This window comes from Crinia signifera, chromosome 2 (assembly GCF_055691185.1).
Source record: "Crinia signifera chromosome 2, ASM5569118v1, whole genome shotgun sequence".
NCBI lineage: Eukaryota > Metazoa > Chordata > Amphibia > Anura > Myobatrachidae > Crinia > Crinia signifera.
Window position 1 is genome coordinate 169,021,951 of NC_139218.1, and position 20,175 is coordinate 169,042,125.

A 20,175-nucleotide genomic window follows, 5' to 3' on the forward strand; every position below is an offset into this window, starting at 1 on the left:
TCATGATACAGATGGAGCGACCTTCATTCTTGCGGGTGCTGGCGGTGGGTTCGCCAGCTGCCGGAAGGGGACACGCGTGTGTCCCCTTACTACGGAGCTCCGCGCCGGTACCCACCACTTCGCCACCGGTCCCGCTGCATGTTCCAACCTCCCCAACCTAACCCTGCCCTAAAGCGGAGAAGCGCTGGTTGAGAGGCGATCCATATGTACTGTATGTACATTATTGTGGATGCTCCTCACTAGTAATTTTTTTTCTGTTTGACAGGAACTTCCATCTGCAGGTGTCTGGCTGTGCGATGGGGTCAAATGTGGCACCAAGTTTGAAGGACAATATTATTGTTTCAAATAAAAAAAACAATATTTCTAACCTTGCCTTAGTATATGTTCTATTCATTTTCTAACTGACCAGCATCTGGTCAGTAGGTCATGGCCCTCGCTAAAAGTACTCACTATTCAGCTAGGAGACATGGGCAAAGAGATAGCTGAGGGCAGGACTAATCTCTGAAAGACTAGAATGTGTCAGTGGTAACTTGGGACTACCAACTGGCAAACAACGGAATCTAGAGTAACCGGAATTACTCTTCTGTAACTAGTACTGCCAACTTGGCAAATAACGAAATCCAGGGATACTGGAATGACTCTTCTGTAACTTAGGACTGCCGATTTGGTGAATAACTGATTTAATTAATTGGGTAATCACCTTCAGAGCGCGTGCTGGGACAGAGGACATTGGTAATAACTGATCTTGAGCTCTGGTCATCCTTGGAACTCTTTCGGGACAGGAGGATTAGTTCCAGACAGGGTAACTGGCAGCTGACAGGAGATGGGTAGCTGACAGGAAACTGGAATCCAGTTAGCTGTGAAAGCAACTGACGAGTTGCACCAGCCGAGAGGAAGCCCAGACGATGAGCTTTATTAGCAGAGGATAGAAGAGGTTCTGCCTGCTCCCCCACGTGACTCGGCCAAGATGACTGCACCTGTTCTTGGGAGCTGGAGGATGTAGCCCTGCTGGACCTGCCAGACACCAGGACACGACCCGCTAGCCTCTTTCTCCAGAGTGCAGAAGTCGAACGCCAGAAGGGTGCCAGGATCGCAGCGCCCAGAGAGGTGAATATGTGCGGCCAGCCCGGTCTCTGCGTTAGGTTGTGACACTAGAGTTTTTTAATAGAGGTTTTACTAATAGTGGTGTACTGATTTACCTGTGTTGCATCCTTTTTTTTTACATTTAGGTGTTAAACACTGTTGACGTGACACTCTGGGGGAAATTTACTAAGAATACGAATACGATTGGTCATATTCGTATTCTTAATATGATTGCATATGGCTGTTTTAGCCATATGAAAATTCTTATTCCGGAGGTGAATTTACAAATCAGTCAAATACGATGAGAAATTCAGCTCCTGATTGGCCGCTAGGCGGCCAATCGAATCATTTGGAGGAGAGGCGCTGAAGATGAAACATCAGCGTCTCTCCGGTTAGTCCGTGAGCGGGTACCCCGGCCGGATGATACGAGTGTTTTTTTTTTTTTAAGAAGACCTGGACTACGGCGGAAAGAAGAGGACAGGATTTTCGCCGGAGGACCTTGGTGAGTAGGATTTTCTTCCACAGGTATCCCTATGGGTTTTTGGGGATTCTGAAGTCTGGAGCCCCAGACTCCCAGACTCTGCAGCCCAGGACCCCCGGACTCTGTAGCCCTGGAACCCCGGACCCCTGGAGCCCCGGACCCAAGGCCCCGGATCCCGGACTCTGGAGCCCGGAACCAAGGCCTCGGACCCTGAACTCTGCAGCCCAGGAGCCCCGGACCCAGGGACCTACCTACGGGCTCAAGATAGGTAAGTATCAGTATGTATGTGAAATGTATGTATAAATGTATTATTTCTCATGTGTGTCAGTGTTTGTTTATTTAACTATTTCTTGTACTGTGGAACTACAAGTGCCAGTGGGCCCTTTTATGCCCCGCATGCTGGAACTTGTGGTTCTCCAAGTCCCAGCATGCGGGGGGAGGCTTGCTGGGACTCATAGTTCCACAGTATAAGACAATAGTTTATTATTCTATTTTTTACACTCAAATCAGCCCGGTACCCACAGCCCAGGGGTACTGGGGACAGCACCAGGCTTCAGCCTGACCAGGTAAGTCCTGGAGGGGGGTATGGTAGGGTTAATGCTTTGGCCGGGGGGACTTGTATAAAGTCTCCCCCCGGCTGTGGCACTACCCTGCTGGCTGGTTGGGCCTGGGGCTGGTTCTTAGAATACGGGGGACCCATAGTCATTTTGTCCTCCGTATTTTGGGAACCAGCCCCGGCGCTGGAGCTGGTTTTTAAAAAAAAAAAATCAGGGAACCCCTATCTGTTTGGTTTTCTGATTTTTTTAATACCAGCCCGGCTCTTTCAGCCTGGTTTCGGCAATTTTTTTTTTACACTGAAGCCTGCACGGATCTGACTGATCCATGCAGGCTCAAGCCAAATATGCCAGGAAATTGAAGTCTATTTTCCTGGTGTATTTGGCTGGCCACTACGGACAAAATAAGCTAATTAGTGGCCGTATTTTCAATACGGCCGCTTAGTAAATTAGGAATCACCATTCTTTTGAATGGAGATTCCTATTCATATTTTCCGATGGCGTAAACATTCGTATTTGTAAATACAAATATGAATGTGCCAAAAATACAAATAGGAATAATACGCCCCAAAAAATTGTATTTTACTATAAAAATACTATTTTTTTTTACGAATTTAGGTTAGTAAATTTCCCCGGTACTTATGTAATATCTGGACTCCCATTTTTCTTATGAGACCGTGTCGCTGCGCACACCACGCTTCGGGCGCGGTGGCTCGCTGCGCTCGCCACACTATATAAAATCAACTCCATGCGTAGTTGGATAGTAGGGGTATGAAAAAATGGGGTGCATTTAACATGGGAGTCCAGATAATACATAAGTACCATTTCCCCTTCTGTCTTTAGTAGCTACCAAATCTTAACGAAAGTAACCCCCGCTGTTTATATTTTAGAATAATCTGATCCAAACTTTGTTGTACTATGACAGTGTCACTCATAATGCTTGTCATTTTTAACATTTGTGAATAAGAAAAACCTTTATTTAACGAAACAAGGTGAAAGCTGGCGTAAAACAAAGGTGTATACTAATCAGTCTCCTTTACATACAATGAAGTTAACATCAAAAAAGTGGATCGGTTTCTTGCTTATTTCAAAAGTAAATTTGACCATTCTGTCAGAACTATTGTGTCTTTCCCACAATGTAGACATGGACTGGTCATCTGACTACACAAAAAAAAAAAAGGGCTTTTTTCCAATCGCACAGGTGAGGATATCTGTGTATGTGATATAACCCTATTGTATAATGATGAGACTTTAAATAAGTCTTTATTTTAGGGTGTGCTGCCACTAGAACAGAAGATTAGATACAGTTTTTGAGAAAGAGAAGGCTGTCATTAGTGTGGCGCACTGGTAAAGAGAGGTGGTTTTAATAAAAATTAACTTTTAATTATTACATCTTAAAATGGCGATATATAAAACACATAACATACATGGGTAAAGTTTTGACAAGGTAAAGATAAAAAAGGAATGAATCCTTGCTTAGTGTGTTTCGATATCCCTTAATGAAAGTTATGGACAGTGGTTGTATCAGTGCCACACTCGATGGGTGCACTGATCACTGCCTTCAATAATATCACAAGTATTCAGGCCCCCTCACATTTATTTTATGATGATTTGGTGTGTCTTGTTCAAAATCGCCTGGTGTGTATCCAAACGTAATTTCGTATGCAATAAATTGGTTGGATATGGAGTATTATACTTCCTCAATTAAATTGCATTATAACAGAAAGATATGCCACTGTAGGTGTATGAAAGAGGCCACAGTGAGGTTGGTGAGGCGGATTCGGGTATTTTGCCTATAGCATATGCCGCTCATACACTACCAAACTCAGGCTTTAATAAATACAGTTGGTTGGTTGGCTGTGGATATGGTGTAATACACTGTTTATGATGCGTATCATTGTATTGTAGAAACAAGTGTGGGGATAATATGCAGTGGGCCCCTACTGGGTGAGTCCCCTTAAAATTATTATCATGTGATTAAATGCATCTTATCACAATCGCCCAGTGTGTACCCACAATGGAGATTGGTACAATAAATTGGTTGGTTAATACATTCAAATTTTTACTGAATATTACAGTTTATTTATTTGTATTAGGTAGCACTTCGGCTGTAAATACGTGGAGGAGCTCCTAATGGCGAATGAGGTCGGCAGGAGTATTGCTTATAGCATTATAGCATGCCGCTCATACGCCCAGGTTCTCTCTGTACACCTGTCTGTTCTCCGGGTATACACACAGGCAGTGTTATTGTAGTTTGCATGCCGGTGTTACACTGGGAGACACTGCAGTGTGATGGTCACAGTGCGGCTCCCCCTATCAGTGCAACTTTGTATTCCGGTTACACGCTAATGTTACAGGTAGGCAGTATGGACGCCGGACTCCTTTAGCAGCCCAAACAGCTGGCTGCTGTGCAGCAGGAATGGAGGAGATTGTGGTCAGGGTCTGACCCACCGACTCCTGTCCGATAGTCTCTCTGGTACTTCCTGTGGTGCGCAACAATCACAAATCAAAATACATTGTATATTGGGGAAGGGATATGGGAGTTTAACACACTAAGTGTGTGTGGTCCACGCACGTATCGCCGTTAGCTTCATCAGGACCAGTCAAATAAGGGAATAAGGGAGTCAAATGATACACCACCATCAACGCCATACCGAAATCAGATGTTAAATTGCCACTATCCATAAAGGCAAACAATTGATATAGCTAAATCTTGTATTTTTTAATAGGGTTCAATTGACGATAACATTCATTGCTGTAATGTACTGTGATCTGTACCGCTATGGCACCGCCTTTATCGGCTTGCCGTATAACTATATCAGTGTGTATCTGTAAATCAAATAAAGCTTTACGTTCAGGCAGGGGCGGATTCATGATAAAATGACAGGGGGGGCACCATGATAAAAGAGGGTTTAAGTGGGAGAGGGGCGGTGTTAGTGGTGCCAGTGTACATGCTAAGAGAGCGGCAGAGAGAGGGTGGGAATGGGATTAAAAATAGGCGCTGGCATTTAAAGTATGCAGGTCCACCATGGCGACAAAAGCGAAGGATGTAGTTGTACGTGCGGCGAAGGCGCACTCCGGAAAAGGGGTGTGGCCACTCAACAGAGGTGTGTCCTTGAGTGTAGTCTATAACACCATATACAACTTCTACACATTATGCAACAAAATACTAGACCCCTTTATACTTCTCCCTTACACATGATGCCAAATGGAATGAAACTAAATTCAAAAAATGACACATGGATTGTGTCAAAATTCACATAATGCCACACAGATTGAGCCAAAATTTACATAATGCCACATGGATTGAGCCAAAATTCACATAATGCCAAATGGATTGAGCCAAAATTTACATAATGCCACATGGATTGAGCCAAAATTCACATAATGCCACGCGGATTGAGCCAAAATTCACATAATGCCACATGGATTGAGCCAAAATTTACATAATGCCACATGGATTGAGCCAAAATTCACATAATGCCACGCGGATTGAGCCAAAATTCACATAATGCCACATGGATTGAGCCAAAATTTACATAACAACACACGGATTGAGCCAAAATTCACATAATGCCAAATGGATTGAGCAAAAATTCACATAATGCAACATGGATTGAGCCAAAATTCACATACTGCAACACGAATTGAGCCAAAATTCACATAATGCCACATGGATTGAGCCAGAATTCACATAATGCCACATGGATTGAGCCAGAATTCACATAATGCCACACAGATTAAGCCAAAATTCACAATACGCTTCATAAACAGGGACATTGTCCACCAAAGGCACGCATTAAACATTTACACCATAATGTCCATTATGTATTATGCCAAACACCATAATGCCTATTAAAAATTATGCTACATAAGTGCTGCTTATCTACATGCTCATTGCCAAGGGTTCCATGCTCATTGCCAGAGGTTCCATGCTCGTTGCCATGTGGGATTACATGTTCATTGCCAAGGGGGAATAGATGCTTGCGGTAAATGGGGGACAGCCGCCGCCAGGCAGAAGTGATAGCCACTGACAGTGGCAGAGCCTGGCTGTATTCAGAGCACTGCAGGTACAGGCTATTTGAAATAATACCCCTTTCACACCAGAAAATGCATTACCAGTCTGGCCCCTTTTACACTAGCCTAGTCCCCCTTTAACCAGTTATCTCATTTAACCGGCTATATCTTCGGAAGCAACTGACCCATTTACATGAGTATCATATTGAAGAACTTTTGAGTGGGCTTTGAATGATTTTGGTCCAGTGAAACTGGAACGTTTGGTTCCAGAGTAATCTGCCCTCAAAGAACATGAACAGCCATGAAATTACATTTCAAAAATAAAAAAATCAGTTTACACGCAAAAAACGTGCCACAAATTGCACTCCTCGGTCAGAGACGATTTCTGTAGGCAGGCCATGGCTTTTGAAGATGTGCTGTACAAATAACTGCGCCAAACTGCGCCAAACTAGGAGCGGAGGGTAACCCGGAGAGGGGTATGAATCGGGCCATCTTTGAAAAACGGTCAACTACCACCCAGACGGTGTTGTATTCTTGGGATTTGGGTAACTCTGTGATGAAGTCCATTGAGATGTGCGTCCATGGACGCGTTGGGATGGATAAGGGGTAAAGTTTCCCAGCAGGGATTTGACGAGGGGTTTTATGCTGGGTACAAACAGTACACGATGCCACAAAGTCTTTGACGTCTTTTCTTATCTGGGGCCACCAGTAAGATCGTTGAAGGATTTCAAGCGTGCCCTGGACGCCAGGGTGTCCGGAGAACAAGGACTTGTGAGCCCAGGACAGCAGTCCTTGGCGGAGCTCAGGGGGTACGAGAGTTTTGCCAGGAGGGGGTACAGGAGAAAGTTGCGTGGGAGCAAATGCGATGGGATCAATGATGGGATGATTTTCTGGTACCAGAGGATCCTCTTCCATGGAGCGGGATAAGGCATCAGCCTTCACGTTTTGAGAACCAGGACGGTACAAGATCTTTAAAGAAAACCTGGAGAAGAATAAAGACCACCGGGCCTGACGAGGATTCATACACTGAGCCGATTGTAAGTACAGGAGATTCTTATGATCAGTGTATATGATAACTGGAAACTTGGCTCCTTCCAGGAGATACCTCCATTCTTCGAGTGCTAATTTGATAGCCAGTAACTCCTGGTCGCCTATGGAGTAGTTTCTCTCTGCTGGTAAGAATTTGCGTGAGAAAAAACCGCAGGGATGCTGCTTCCCATCCTCGGATGTCTGGGACAATACTGCACCTACCCCTATGTTAGAGGCATCGACTTCTAAAGAAAAAGGTCGTTCCATATCGGGCTGGGACAGGATGGGTGCAGAGATGAATGACTGTTTCAGTAACTGGAATGCAGACAAGGCCTCTGGGGACCAGACAGACGGGTTGACACCCTTGCGGGGGAGAGCAGTAATAGGAGCAATCAGAGTGGAGAAACCCCGAATGAATTTTCGGTAATAGTTGGCGAAGCCGATAAAGCGTTGGACGGCTTTCAATGTGGTGGGTTGAGACCACCCAGTGATGGCTTCCAATTTCTCAGGATCCATGCTCAGTTGTGACCCGGAAATTATGTATCCTAGAAATGGGACAGAGGATACCTCAAATGTACATTTGGAAATCTTGCCGTAGAGTTGATTTTTTCTGAGACGGAGGAGGACCTCTTTGACTTGGGAGCGATGTGAATGTAAATCTCTGGAGAATAATAGACCACAAGACAGACGTACAGCATGTCCCGGAAGACCTCATTAACGAATTGTTGAAAGACAGCTGGGGCATTGCAGAGGCCGAAGGGCATCACTAAATACTCGTAGTGACCATCCCTCGTATTGAATGCAGTCTTCCACTCATCACCCTTGCGGATACGTATCAGGTTGTATGCCCCACGGAGGTCCAGCTTGGTGAAGACGGTGGCACCTTTCACTCGATCGAATAATTCTGTAATCAAGGGGAGTGGATAGCTGTTTTTGACTGTAATGTTATTTAGCCCTCTGTAATCAATACAAGGTCGCAGACCACCATCTTTTTTTTTTACAAAAAAGAATCCTGCGCCCGCTGGGGACTTTGAGGGCCTGATGAACCCTTTCTGTAAGTTCTCACGAATATATGTTGACATGGCTTGAGTCTCGGGGACCGATAATGGGTACGTGCGTCCCTTGGGAGGGGACTTCCCGGGGAGGAGGTCAATTGGACAATCCCACTGACGGTGGGGCGGCAGTGTGTCAGCTGATTGTTCGCAGAACACATCAGCAAAGTCTCTGTAAACTTCGGGGAGACCAGGCAAAGAGGTGGCAACAGCAGAGCGCACAGGTATCACAGGATTAATGCAATGCTGATGACAATGATGACTCCATTGCTCTAATTGTAAAAGCGACCAGTTGATGGTGGGGTTGTGGAGCCTGAGCCAAGGAAGACCCAACACAATATCATAAGACGCTTTAGGAATGACAAAAAATTTAATGTGCTCTTGATGTAATGTGCCCACTTTTAGCAGAACCGGTTTGGTACAGGCATGTACCTCACTGCCCGGAATTTTACTGCCATCCACTGCTGTGACAATGAGATAAGGATGTAGAGGCATCACGGGAATTTGTAACTTGGTAACAAGGTGTTGAGAAATGAAATTCCCTGCCGACCCGGAGTCGACCAAGGCGGAGCTTGATCTAAGTCCAGCAGGGGTCTCTAGGGACACTGGAAGGGTAAAGTCAGTACAGGGAGGAGACTTTGAAACATGACCTAACCTAACTCCTCCGTTACAGGTTAGGCCTTGAAGTTTCCCGACCGCTCGGGACAATCATTGATGAAGTGACTGGGAGCAGCACAATAGATGCATAATTTGTTGCGCTGTCGACGGGAACGTTCCTCAGGAGTCAGGCGTGATCTACCTATTTGCATTGGTTCTTCACTCGCAGGGGACTCTGAGCGTACTCGGGGAGTAAACTTGGGAATTAACTTCTTTTGTTTCTCTAGACCTCTTTCTCGGAGGCGGAGATCAATCTTTACACACAAGGAGATTAAGTCTTCCAAGGAATCAGGAAGATCGCGGTGGCCAGTTCGTCTTTAATGCGGTCTGATACCCCTAACCAGAACGCGGCTGTCAGAGCTTCGTTATTCCATTGTAACTCAGAGGCCAAAGTCTGGAACTGGATCACATATTGTCCCATGGATCGGGACCCTTGTTTGACCTGTAGTAAATCTGTGGATGCAGAAGTAGAGCGTCCAGGTACATCAAATATACGGCGGAAAGTCTGTAAGAACTTGCCATAGTCTGACAACAGGGGATCAGATCTCTCCCATAACGGTGATACCCAATTGAGGGCGGAGCCAGTTAGCAGGGAGACAATGTAGGCTATCTTGATTCTGGCGGTAGGGAAATTTTGTGGAAGAAGTTCAAACTGGATCTGACATTAGTTGATAACCCCCCGGCAGAGTTTTGGATCGCCGTCATATTTGCTGGGAACTGGTAGCAGGAGACGAGAAGGTGAAGCAGCGGGTGAAGACAGATTCCCCTGGACGGTTGACACAGGAGTCGGCAATGATTGCTGTAATGTGTCCAATCGATTGGATACCTCTTGAAGGAATTTTATCACTCGCTGCTGAGTGGCTTCCTGAGTCTCTATTCGGGCGGTAACATTTTGGATGACCGCTGGTCCCACACTGGGGTCTTGAGCCGAGTCCATCGTTCTTGAACAAACTGTCAGCGCAGGCCGGTTCTGTGTTCCCGGCTGTGACCGTGGTGGACCAGTGGAGGGCGCTGGAGAGCCAAAGGCAGAAGGTTTGATGTAGGACATACACGGGGAGATCAGGGCACAGCGAACCAGAGAGTTGACGGAGACCAGGAACAGGGGCGCGGAGTCTAACCTGCCAGCGGTATTCACCAGGGAGCCCCGCAAGGAACTTTGGCGTCGGCGTGGAGTTGAGAATAGAATAGTGTGGCGAGTGCAGCGAGCCCCGCGAGGGGACGCGGATACCTGTGAAGCCCGCGAAGGGGCGCGTTTACCTGTGAAGGTATCCGCGTCCGCTCGCCACGCTTCGGGCTCGGTGGCTCGCTGCGCTCGCCACACTATTCTATTCTCAACTCCACGCCGACGTGGATAGTGGGGGTATGAAAAGGTCGTAGGACGCGTACCGCCGCCGCTCGCCACGCTTCAGGTTGACGTTGATCGTGGGGTGGCGTTAACAATTGTGGGGGCCATTTCACACTTCAGGGTGGCTATTTGGCCTCTGTGGGCCATTTAACATGGTTTCCTATGGAAAAATCGGGTCCATTGAGGCATTGAACAGTAAAATCGGGTCAATTGAGAAATTTAACATTGATCCCTATAGGAAATCGCGGGCATCGCGTCGGGCGCGTCGCACCCGATTTTTAGTGCATTCAATGGCCGCGATGCCCGCAATTTTTTTACCTGCGATGCCCACGATCAAAATCGTGGGCGCCGTGCTAGGTAAAGAGTACCCATAAAATAAAATCATTTTTGAACTGTAAGTCCTATTACGTCATCTATCTGATAGATTGTGGGTGTGGCCTCCAGTATGTTGGCCGAACCACGAGGAGTTTGCATACTCGGTACATGGAACACAGGCACAACATACTGGGGGGGAATAAGAACCCACCCCCTATCAAAACACATATCCCACTGTCAACAGCAATGCATTAAAAACGTACGCATTAGAGCAATAGAGCATATAAAACCGACACAAAGAGGGGGAGACAGATTTGGATTAATCTGTAGAAGAGAAGCATACTGGATATTCCAGCTAGGAACGATGGTCCCCAACGGTCTAAATGACACCATTGAACTTAATAACATCTAACTACCCCCCCATGTAAGAAATATAAATAAAAATAAGAAGAATAATGAACAAAGGACATAATGAGTTTTCCTGCTGCTATTCCACCTGAAGTTTGAGATCAACCCACACATAATTTGCATTTATGGAATTACTAACCATAGAGTTAATTTCCCCTTACATATATACTAAGTATGGGTTTCCATCGTGTTTCTTTCCCTTCCACTTCCAATTCTCTATACCCATTCCATCATTTTAATTGGTAATCCTTGTATAGGAGATTTAGTAGAAACAAAAAAAAAACCCTCCTTTTCCTTTGTTTTTATTTCCGTCTATCCAAAAATATCCTCCCTTCCCCCCATCCCCTCCCCCATACTTCTCTTTTTTTCCCTTCCTCTCACCACATTCCAGAGGTGGTTTTAAGACTCAAGAAGAATGGTAGATGGTATTTGCAAAAGATCCAGATATATCCTCATCTAATCCAATACGCATGATATAAAAAAAAAGGAAAAAAAAAAACATATTTGTTTATATTCTGCATTTTATTATATATATGTTTAAATTCCCCAAATTTATAAATCTGTACGTTACTTATGTACTAACTGGGCTGCCGATTTTGAAATCAGGTCCATCGCATCGCATCCGACCATATCGCATGCGATGCGATGGACCCGATTTTTCCATAGGATTCAATGTTAAAATGGTCCTTTTCATACCCCTACTATCCAAGTGGGCATGGAGTTGGATATAAACCTGTGGCGAGCGTAGCGAGCCACCGAGCCCGAAGCGTGGCGAGCCCCGCGAGTGGACACATAATACCGTCGCTTCGCTCGCCACGCTTCGGGCTCGGTGGCTCGCTACGCTCGCCACAGGTTTATATCCATCTCCATGCCCACTTGGATAGTAGGGGCATGAAAAGGACCCCTTTTTTCCATTGAATTCCATGTTAAAATGGACACAGTCCATTTTAACATTGAATCCTATGGAAAAATCAGGTCATCGCATCGCATCGCATGCGATATGGTCGTATGCTATGCGATGTGATGCGATGCGATATCGCATCTGTTTATATGTCTTAAGTTAAGGCATACAATCAAAATATCGGCAGCCCAGATAATACATAAGTACCATCTATACTTCCCAATTAAGATGAAACTGACTGCATGATCACTGTATTATGATACAGTAATGCTTTCCGTGTATACTGTGTCTTTTTGCATATGGGCATATGTATACATATGTGCATATGTGTAAATTCCCTTCTTTTTTTTTTCACGGATGTACACATATGTATATTGTTGCATACCTATGTGCATATAAGCTGACAATTGTTTAAATGATAGATTATGGAGACATGCCCGGATGCATGTGTGCAGAACGTCTGCGGCATGGATGTGGGCATGGTCCAAATAAAATTTGCGCATGGTGGGTGGTCTCCTTTCTTTCCCCATCCATTATGCGCGAATATAAGTACATTAATTGAGTAGTTATAGTAGACTAGATGAATAGTGGCGACATATATATGCGACATATATATGGGATCTATCAAAAGATCAATGACCAAAGTCCGTTTTTTTTAAATGTGTATTTTAGACTGCTAGATATAGGTACAAAATGAAAGTGCATGAAGGCAAATAAACAGACGATTAAGTCTTAAAATCCACGCTAATAATAAAACATAGCAGGAAACAATAACGGACACCAGAACGAGGCTTGGTTTTGTAACCAATGTGAATGTGCAAAAAAGAAACCCAGAGATGCTGGTGATTAAACATAACACACGCCCACAGAGGCGGCGCATGCCCGGATAAATACCAGGGACAGTACATGCATACGTCATCTGATGAAGCCGCTGATGTCCTAAGAGGCGGGGAAACACGTCACCCAGGAGTCCCTCATCACCTACACGTGAGACGCCGCCGTTTGAGAGAGACCCGGAGGCCGGAGCTGAGTGTTCCCAAAGAGGCTGACCAAGTGAAATGGAGCAGCCGAGGACCCGCTCACGGCGTGGGTAACTGAGCAAGTACCTCCCTCCCTGTGGATTACAAAATGAACAGCCACGGAGCATAAGTATAATCCTTTTCTCTGCTTATATGTCACATAAACTTACTAAAGGTGCCCACAGACGCTACAATTGTACTGTGCTATGCGTTTTTGTCTGTACAATGGTTTTACACAATTTTTCTTCCAGCTTGCTATGAGATGTGCACTTGGATGCATGCGATGAACCCATGTTTGTAATGTTAAATTTCAGATGTAGTCTAAAAAGTACGTGCAGCACGTACTTTTTTAGACATACAATATCCAGCAATTTGCTTGCACTTGAAGTGTGAATTCTGAGAGGCACAAACCTCTACAGTTTAAAAACAAATATTGCACTGACTGCAATTAACCACTGCTTAACAAGAGCTAACCCTTTATATGCCTAACCAAATCTAAAAAGCCTGCAGGAAAAATGTTTTGTTTTGATCTCTGTCTGCATTCTAAACAGGAAAGACAGACAGAGGGCCTTATTTTGGTTCATTCTTTCTGACAAAATCCTTCTTAGATGGGCAAAACCATGTGCACTGCAGGTGGGGCAGATGTAACATGTGCAGAGAGAATTAGATTTGGGTGGGGTTTTACTTCAAAGTAAGATCTATATTGCAGTGTAAACATAAAGCAGTCAGTATTTGCCCTGCACAGAAACAAAATTACTCAACCAAATCTAATTCTCTCTGCACATGTTACATCTGCCCCCCCCCCCCCCTGCAGTGCACATGGTTTTGTCCATCTAAGAAGGATTTTGTCAGAAAGAATGAACCAAAATAAGGCCCAGAGTGTGGATATATATAAAAGTATCTGAATAATTACTTGATTGTGCTATAAATTGCTGCAGCAGAAAGTGACCAATATGCATAGTTTAGATGTTTTTGTTATGTGATTTTTTCATGTGATTGATTTTAGTGTATTTTATGCTAAATTACGCCGGCCGGTGATCTCATTTTTAAAAGTGTATGAAATATTATATTAGAAAATAAATTTATACTGAATTCTTTGAACCTAGTATCCATAGTGTCCCTTTGCGCCGTCTACATCTGTATTTATTGTTTTTCTTTTTTAAGAGGGGTTGAGTATCCCCTTTAGACGGCAGCAGGGACTAATTTCCAGCGCTTAGCTATTTCTACGCTTTGGACGCCAGACTATCCTTTCCCCGCCCGGCAGCAGCAGCAACAACGGTGTGTGCTGCTGCTGGGAAATTTGCACTGTGGGGGCATAGCAGTTGGTGGCACTGTGGGGGCATAGCAGTTGGTGGCACTGTGGGGGCATAGCAGTTGGTGGCACTGTGGGGGCATACCAGCTTTTTGGCACTGTGGGGGCATACCAGCTTTTTGGCACTGTGGGGGCATACCAGCTTTCTGGCACTGTAGGGGCATACCCGGCACCGTGAGGGGAGCATATGTGTATCTGGCACTATTGGGGGCATATGTATATATGGCACTGCACTATTGGAGGCATATTTGTATCACACCCACCCATGGGGTCAAAATAGACTACGCCCCTTTTTTGGCACATGCTCCTTCGGCGCGTGCATGATGTCGGCTCTTTAGCTTGACTACCGATATTTTTCAGCTCTTTACCTCTGACCGGTTGGCCACCCCTGGTCTATAGCATATCCCTATTAAAATTATGTTATTCGTTTTTTTGTTTCTGTCGGTTATCTCTGCCCACATGGCCTCCGTGTAGTCTTCCTCTGTGCCTGTGCTCATTTCTTTCTCACACGATGTTAAGTTATTTTTTACATATACAGTAGGCACCCACCCCCCCCCCCCGCCCTTTCTATTTTCCCTGTCTTTTCTGTAGAGTGTGTATCCCTCCATGTACTGTATAATGCCCAATTGTGCGACTCGTTACACCATGTTTCTGTAATACCAATAATGTCATAATCGTCCCTAGTGACCAGTTTCGAGTTCCCCAATTTTACCTGCTAAGCTTCTTGCATTAGCCAGTAGGCATTTTAATTTATGTTTATTTTTATTTGCGTCTCTAACATTGTGTTGAATTTCTCGTCTGGACTTATTTGTATTCCTTACTAACTTCCTCGTACCCACCTCCCCCTTAGTAGACTCTCTACAGGCCTCCCCACCATTCCCACTGTCCGACCTACTTTACAGTTTTGAAACTTCTTCCTATGTCATTAACTCCTTCCCATACCCTAAGGTCATATGTACTTAAGAGCTGTAATGAGGTAAGATTACTGTTATTACATAATATTCCGGGAGCACCCCAAGAATTACCCACAATATTACCCTTATTAGTACCCCGGACACTGACTGTAACTATGTCCTCCCCCCTCCTCCTCCCCCAAATTGATTCTTGATCCCAATCTTACTATTCTCACTATGGGTCCCATAGTATCTAGCTATCCCCCCCCCCCCATTGCTTAGTTTAAAATCTCCTCCTCTAAAATCTCCTCCAACCCTCTTCCATCCTTACCCCCAGTATATATATATATATATATATATATATATATATATATATATATATATATATATATATATATATATATATATATATATAAATTTGGTACTTGTTTCCTAGCACGGCCACAACGATCATGATCGTGGGCATCATAAGGGAAAATCGTGGGCATCGCGGCCATCACATGCACTAAAAAAATCGGGTGCGATGGCCGCGATGCCCGCGATTTCCCCATAGGGAACAATGTTAAATGCCTCAATTTAGCCGCGATGCCCACGATTTCCCATAGGAAACAATGGTAAATGGCCCAGAAACCCCCCAAAACACCCCGGAACAGTGAAATGTCCCCCCAAAAGTATTTTACGCCACCCCACGATCAACGCGAACCCAAAGCGTGGCGAGCGCTGCGAGCCCACGAGGTGCGGCGGTACACGTCCTCCGACCTTTTCATACCCCCACTATCCACGTCGGCGTGGAGTTGAGAATAGAATAGTGTGGCGAGCGCATCGAGCCACCGAGCCCGAAGCGTGGCGAGCGCAGCGAGCCCCGCGAGGGGACGCGGATACCTGTGAAGCCCGCGAAGGGACGCGTTTACCTGTGAAGGTATCCGCGTCCGCTCGCCACGCTTCGGGCTCGCTGCGCTCGCCACACTATTCTATTCTCGACTCCACGCCGACGTGGATAGTGGGGGTATGAAAAGGTTGGAGGCCGCGTACCGCCGCCCCTCGCGGGCTCGCTACGCTTCGGGTTCGCGTTGATCGTGGGGTGGCGTAAAATACTTTTGGGGGAAAATTTCACTGTTCAGGGGTGTTTTGGGGGGTTTCTGGGCCATTTACCATTGGTCCCTATGATGATTTGGTGAAATTGAGTCATTTAACATTGTTCCCTATGGGAAATCGGGGGCATCGCGGGTACATTGAGCCATTTAACATTGTTTCCTATGGGGAAATCATGGGCATCGCGTCTGCACCATTTAAGCCTTTTTTAGCCGCATACGACGCGACCGACACGATTTTCACTGTTTTCAATGCATTTCAATGGGAAAATCGGGGGCATCGCGTCGGTCGCGTCGTATACCACTAAAAATGACACACGATGCCCGCGATTGTGGCCGTGCTAGGAAACAAGTACCATCATTTTTTTTACACATTCGCCAGCAGGGGGCCGGGAGCCACTCATGAAATATTCATCTATTCACTTCACACTGGTCCCGGCTTATTACGAGTGGGACCAGTGAAGGGGCTCCCCTGCCAGCTCTACGGGGGGCAGCTTCTGCTGCCTATGTCCCCGGGAACCCTCCTTCTCCCCCACAAATTCTGGGGCAGGCAGGGAGGCTTACATCTCCCTGGCTCCCTGCTGCTTTCGCCGCAGGGGTTGAAATTCACCATCAGGGGCTGTGAGCCCCTGCGGCTTTGAATAGGGTGACAGGGAGGGCTGGCAGTTAATTCTGCAGCCCTCTGGAACCCTGCGAATGTAGAGCGAATCCTAAACAGGATTTGCTGCACATGGAGAAATAACTCATTGAATACTCCCCATAGAGGTGAGAAGTTAGGTTTTTTATATACAGATAATTGCATCCCTATTAAAGGCTGCATTTGAATCTTGCAGTGTATTCTTCCATGTTGTACCATAAAATTGTAACTTGAAAGACATACAATATAAACTACACAAAAATGTATTCCGTAGTGATTATAAAAACTAAGCTTTAAAAAATGCTTACCACTAATTTGTTTGTCACCTTTGCAGAAACAAATCCAAATGCAAGAATGTAAAGGCACGGATGCTTTTCAAACAGCTGTATAGCAGATTTCTTGTGAATCATAGTGGCTAGGACAATGACACTGCCAATATGTAGCATTGGAGACAGTACACTTGTACCCTGCAAAAAAACAAACATAATAAGCTAGACATAAGTATATTCCTACAAACAATGCTCATTTTCTCTTTAGAGTAATGTTACATTCACAATCATGTGATCATGAACTGCTTCCCATTAGCTTTACACTACAAAGAATGATTAATGTAATCTACTTTGAGATGATAACACATAATGAGAAAAAAAGTTTGTCTATATAATAAAAGTAGCTGATGTACTTTGTTCTACCCAGGCAGATGTTTGAAAGACACAAAGATGCACCTTGACTGTTCTGCAGAACATTCTGAAGGCCTCATCCTATCACTTGAGGTCATAGCACTAGTGGCTCACGGTAGCTAGTGCTACATGCCTTATAAGCCACATTAGAATCATGCGTTAGACCTTATCTTCCATGGAAATACTCAAAAAGACCTTTGATGTTTTTTTGTATAATTTTTTTTTCTTTATTTGTTAGAAAAGACAATACAAATACAGTGTGCATTTGAGAGAACATAATCAAGGATATAGAGGACAGAAAAATCCCCCCCCCCCCAAAAAAAAAATAAAAAAAAATATATCAACATATTTATTTTATTAACAGGTTCTTATATAGCGCACACAAATTCCGCAGTGCTTTACAGAGAATAGTTATGAGCAAAAACACATAATGAATTACATCACAAAGCAGCTTAGGACAAGTAACAGAATCAGAATCAACTTTATTGGCCATGTGTGCTTGAGCACACTAGGAAAGTTTTGTGGATTACAGTGCAGCATCGAGCAGGGATGGGCATTACATCCATTTGTTAAGACATTACATGCGGGGAACACATACATGCCGAGCTGCACAGCACCTAGGCAGCCATCAGCGGCGCCACTGGTAGTTGCAGCAGCCAGGTAGGTAACAGTATGAGCAAGAACAGCACAGATTATAGCAGAGACAGTACAGTTATCACATGGGAGACACAGGGTTACATAAGGCAGCCATTTGAGGAGCCATCTTCCTGTAGGGGAGGCCAGCGTGGGGTGAAGGTGCGGTGGAGAATCAATGAGGCTGGGGAGAATCAATGTTGCCCGCTGGGGGGTGGGGTGGTGGGGTGTTGGGCTGCAGGCCAGAAATCCTGTGTGTAAGGGGGGGGGGGGGTGAGGTGATCCCTGGGTCATGCCAGTGTGATGCAGGTCCTGCCAGGATCCATAGGCTGTGCCACCTCTGCTGCCACATTGTCTCCAGGACAGGCAATGACATCCCTGGGATCCCCAGGCTGAGCCGCTGCCCCCATCCCATCAGCGTCGGTTAATATGAATAGTTGCATCAGGTGACAGGACACTGAAGCAATTATCAGGGTGGCAGAGGTTTATATATTCATAGAAAGGCACATGAGGAGAGAGGGCCCTGCTCGTGAGAGCTTACATTCTAAAGGGGAGGGTTAGACAGACAGGGGTGACACAGAAGGGGTAGAAGTGGGCATAAACGGAAGGTTAGGATGAGAGATGGTCGGGTTTTATGCAAGAGGGTGGGAAGAGGTCAGCTTAGTCTTTGATATTTTAAGTCAAAGAAAGCACTGGGTCATCCAAGAGTAGACAGAAGAGAGACAGTTGGAGAAATGAGTGAAGATATAGGGCGGTATTCAATGTGAATACCTGCGAGGTGCAGCGAATCCTTTTTTGGATTCGCTGCACATTCGCCACGTTCCGGAGCCGGCGGGCTCCGGTATTCAACGAGTCAGGGGCAGCAAGCCCCTGACTGGCGAATATGAGCTCCTGCGGCGATTGCCGCAGGGAGCCTCAGGATGGTGCCAGGCAGAGAGATGGTAGTCTCTCTGCCTAGCCCAGACCTTTGTGGGGGGTTAGGTGTGCTCCCCGGGTGCCAGGCAGCACAGGCTGCCCCCCCGGGGGTGCCAGCAGGCGAGCGTATATTCACTACACAGGATCGTAATGATCGTGCAGTGAATATATGAATATGTAATGAGCGGCTCCGCTCTGGCGCCACCTGCTGGATGCTGTGTAAAAAAAAAAAAAAAAAAATATTATTTTTAAAATTAAATATATATCCATGTGCTTACAGCACATGAATAAAAATAGCATGCCCCTCCTCAGAATAAAATTCCTGATTTTTTTACACCAAATGTAAAAAACAAAACACTTTATTTTAAAAGTTCACATTCCACTTCACCATAAAAAGATAGCGATTGCTACTCGGTGAATCATGGCGAAAAAAACCTTCAAATGTATTCGCCATGTGGTCATTGAATAGGGCGATTCACCGTTTTGACAGAAATTCGCCAAACAGCACAAATTCGCCATAAAAACCTGGCGAATCAGGCTCATTGAATACCGCCCATAGAGAGAGAGATCAGAAGAGAAGGTAGATTTCAGTATTATCAGCCATAGATGTGATAGTGGAAGTTGAGTGAGCAAATGAGCTCACCCAGAGAGGACATGTGGAGATAGAGAAGAAGAGGACCAAGAATAAAATGTTGGGGGACACTGCATGAGAGGTGAAGTCAATAGATGTACTGCTGTGCATTCTCAAAACTGACAGTGCAAATACAAGCATTAATAGTGATAGTAAAAGTTGTTTGCAGATGTAAAAATGGTGATATTATGGATGAATAGCCAAATTAAGCAGCCAGGGGTAGTATGGCTGTGAGGATAGAGTGAGCTCACTCAAAGCAGTCTGGTTTTCTGAGTTGTTGTTTTCTGTCCTTTTGTTTCACTTCAGTGTAACACTAGTATAACACTGCAGTTATGTTTCAATTATGCCGCACTTAAAAAATGATACACTTCAAATCTATTATGCACACAGCTACACAGCCTATATGGCAGTGGCATAACTAAGCCTCCGCAGCCCCCGCGGTGGCGGGGGGGAGCCAACTCCACCGGGGCGCAGCCGGAGGCAACAATCCTCCTTTCAGTGACCCCACAATTATACACCCCC

The 20,175-nt window shown here is 45.3% G+C and overlaps 1 protein-coding gene across 5 annotated transcripts in view; it reads right to left on the reverse strand.

Annotated features, from left to right (window-relative positions):
• Positions 1 to 20,175, reverse strand: part of LOC146060207 (choline/ethanolaminephosphotransferase 1-like) — a 552,072-nt gene that overhangs the window by 191,132 nt on the left and 340,765 nt on the right. For all 5 annotated transcript variants that reach the window (XR_014470393.1, XM_083173192.1, XM_083173191.1 and 2 more), the window contains one exon: positions 17,103 to 17,261. Coding sequence is in view for 4 of the 5 variants with exons in the window: in XM_083173192.1 (XP_083029318.1) it covers positions 17,103 to 17,261 (159 nt within the window). In the remaining variant the exon portion in view is untranslated. The remainder of the gene's footprint in view (positions 1 to 17,102; positions 17,262 to 20,175) is intronic.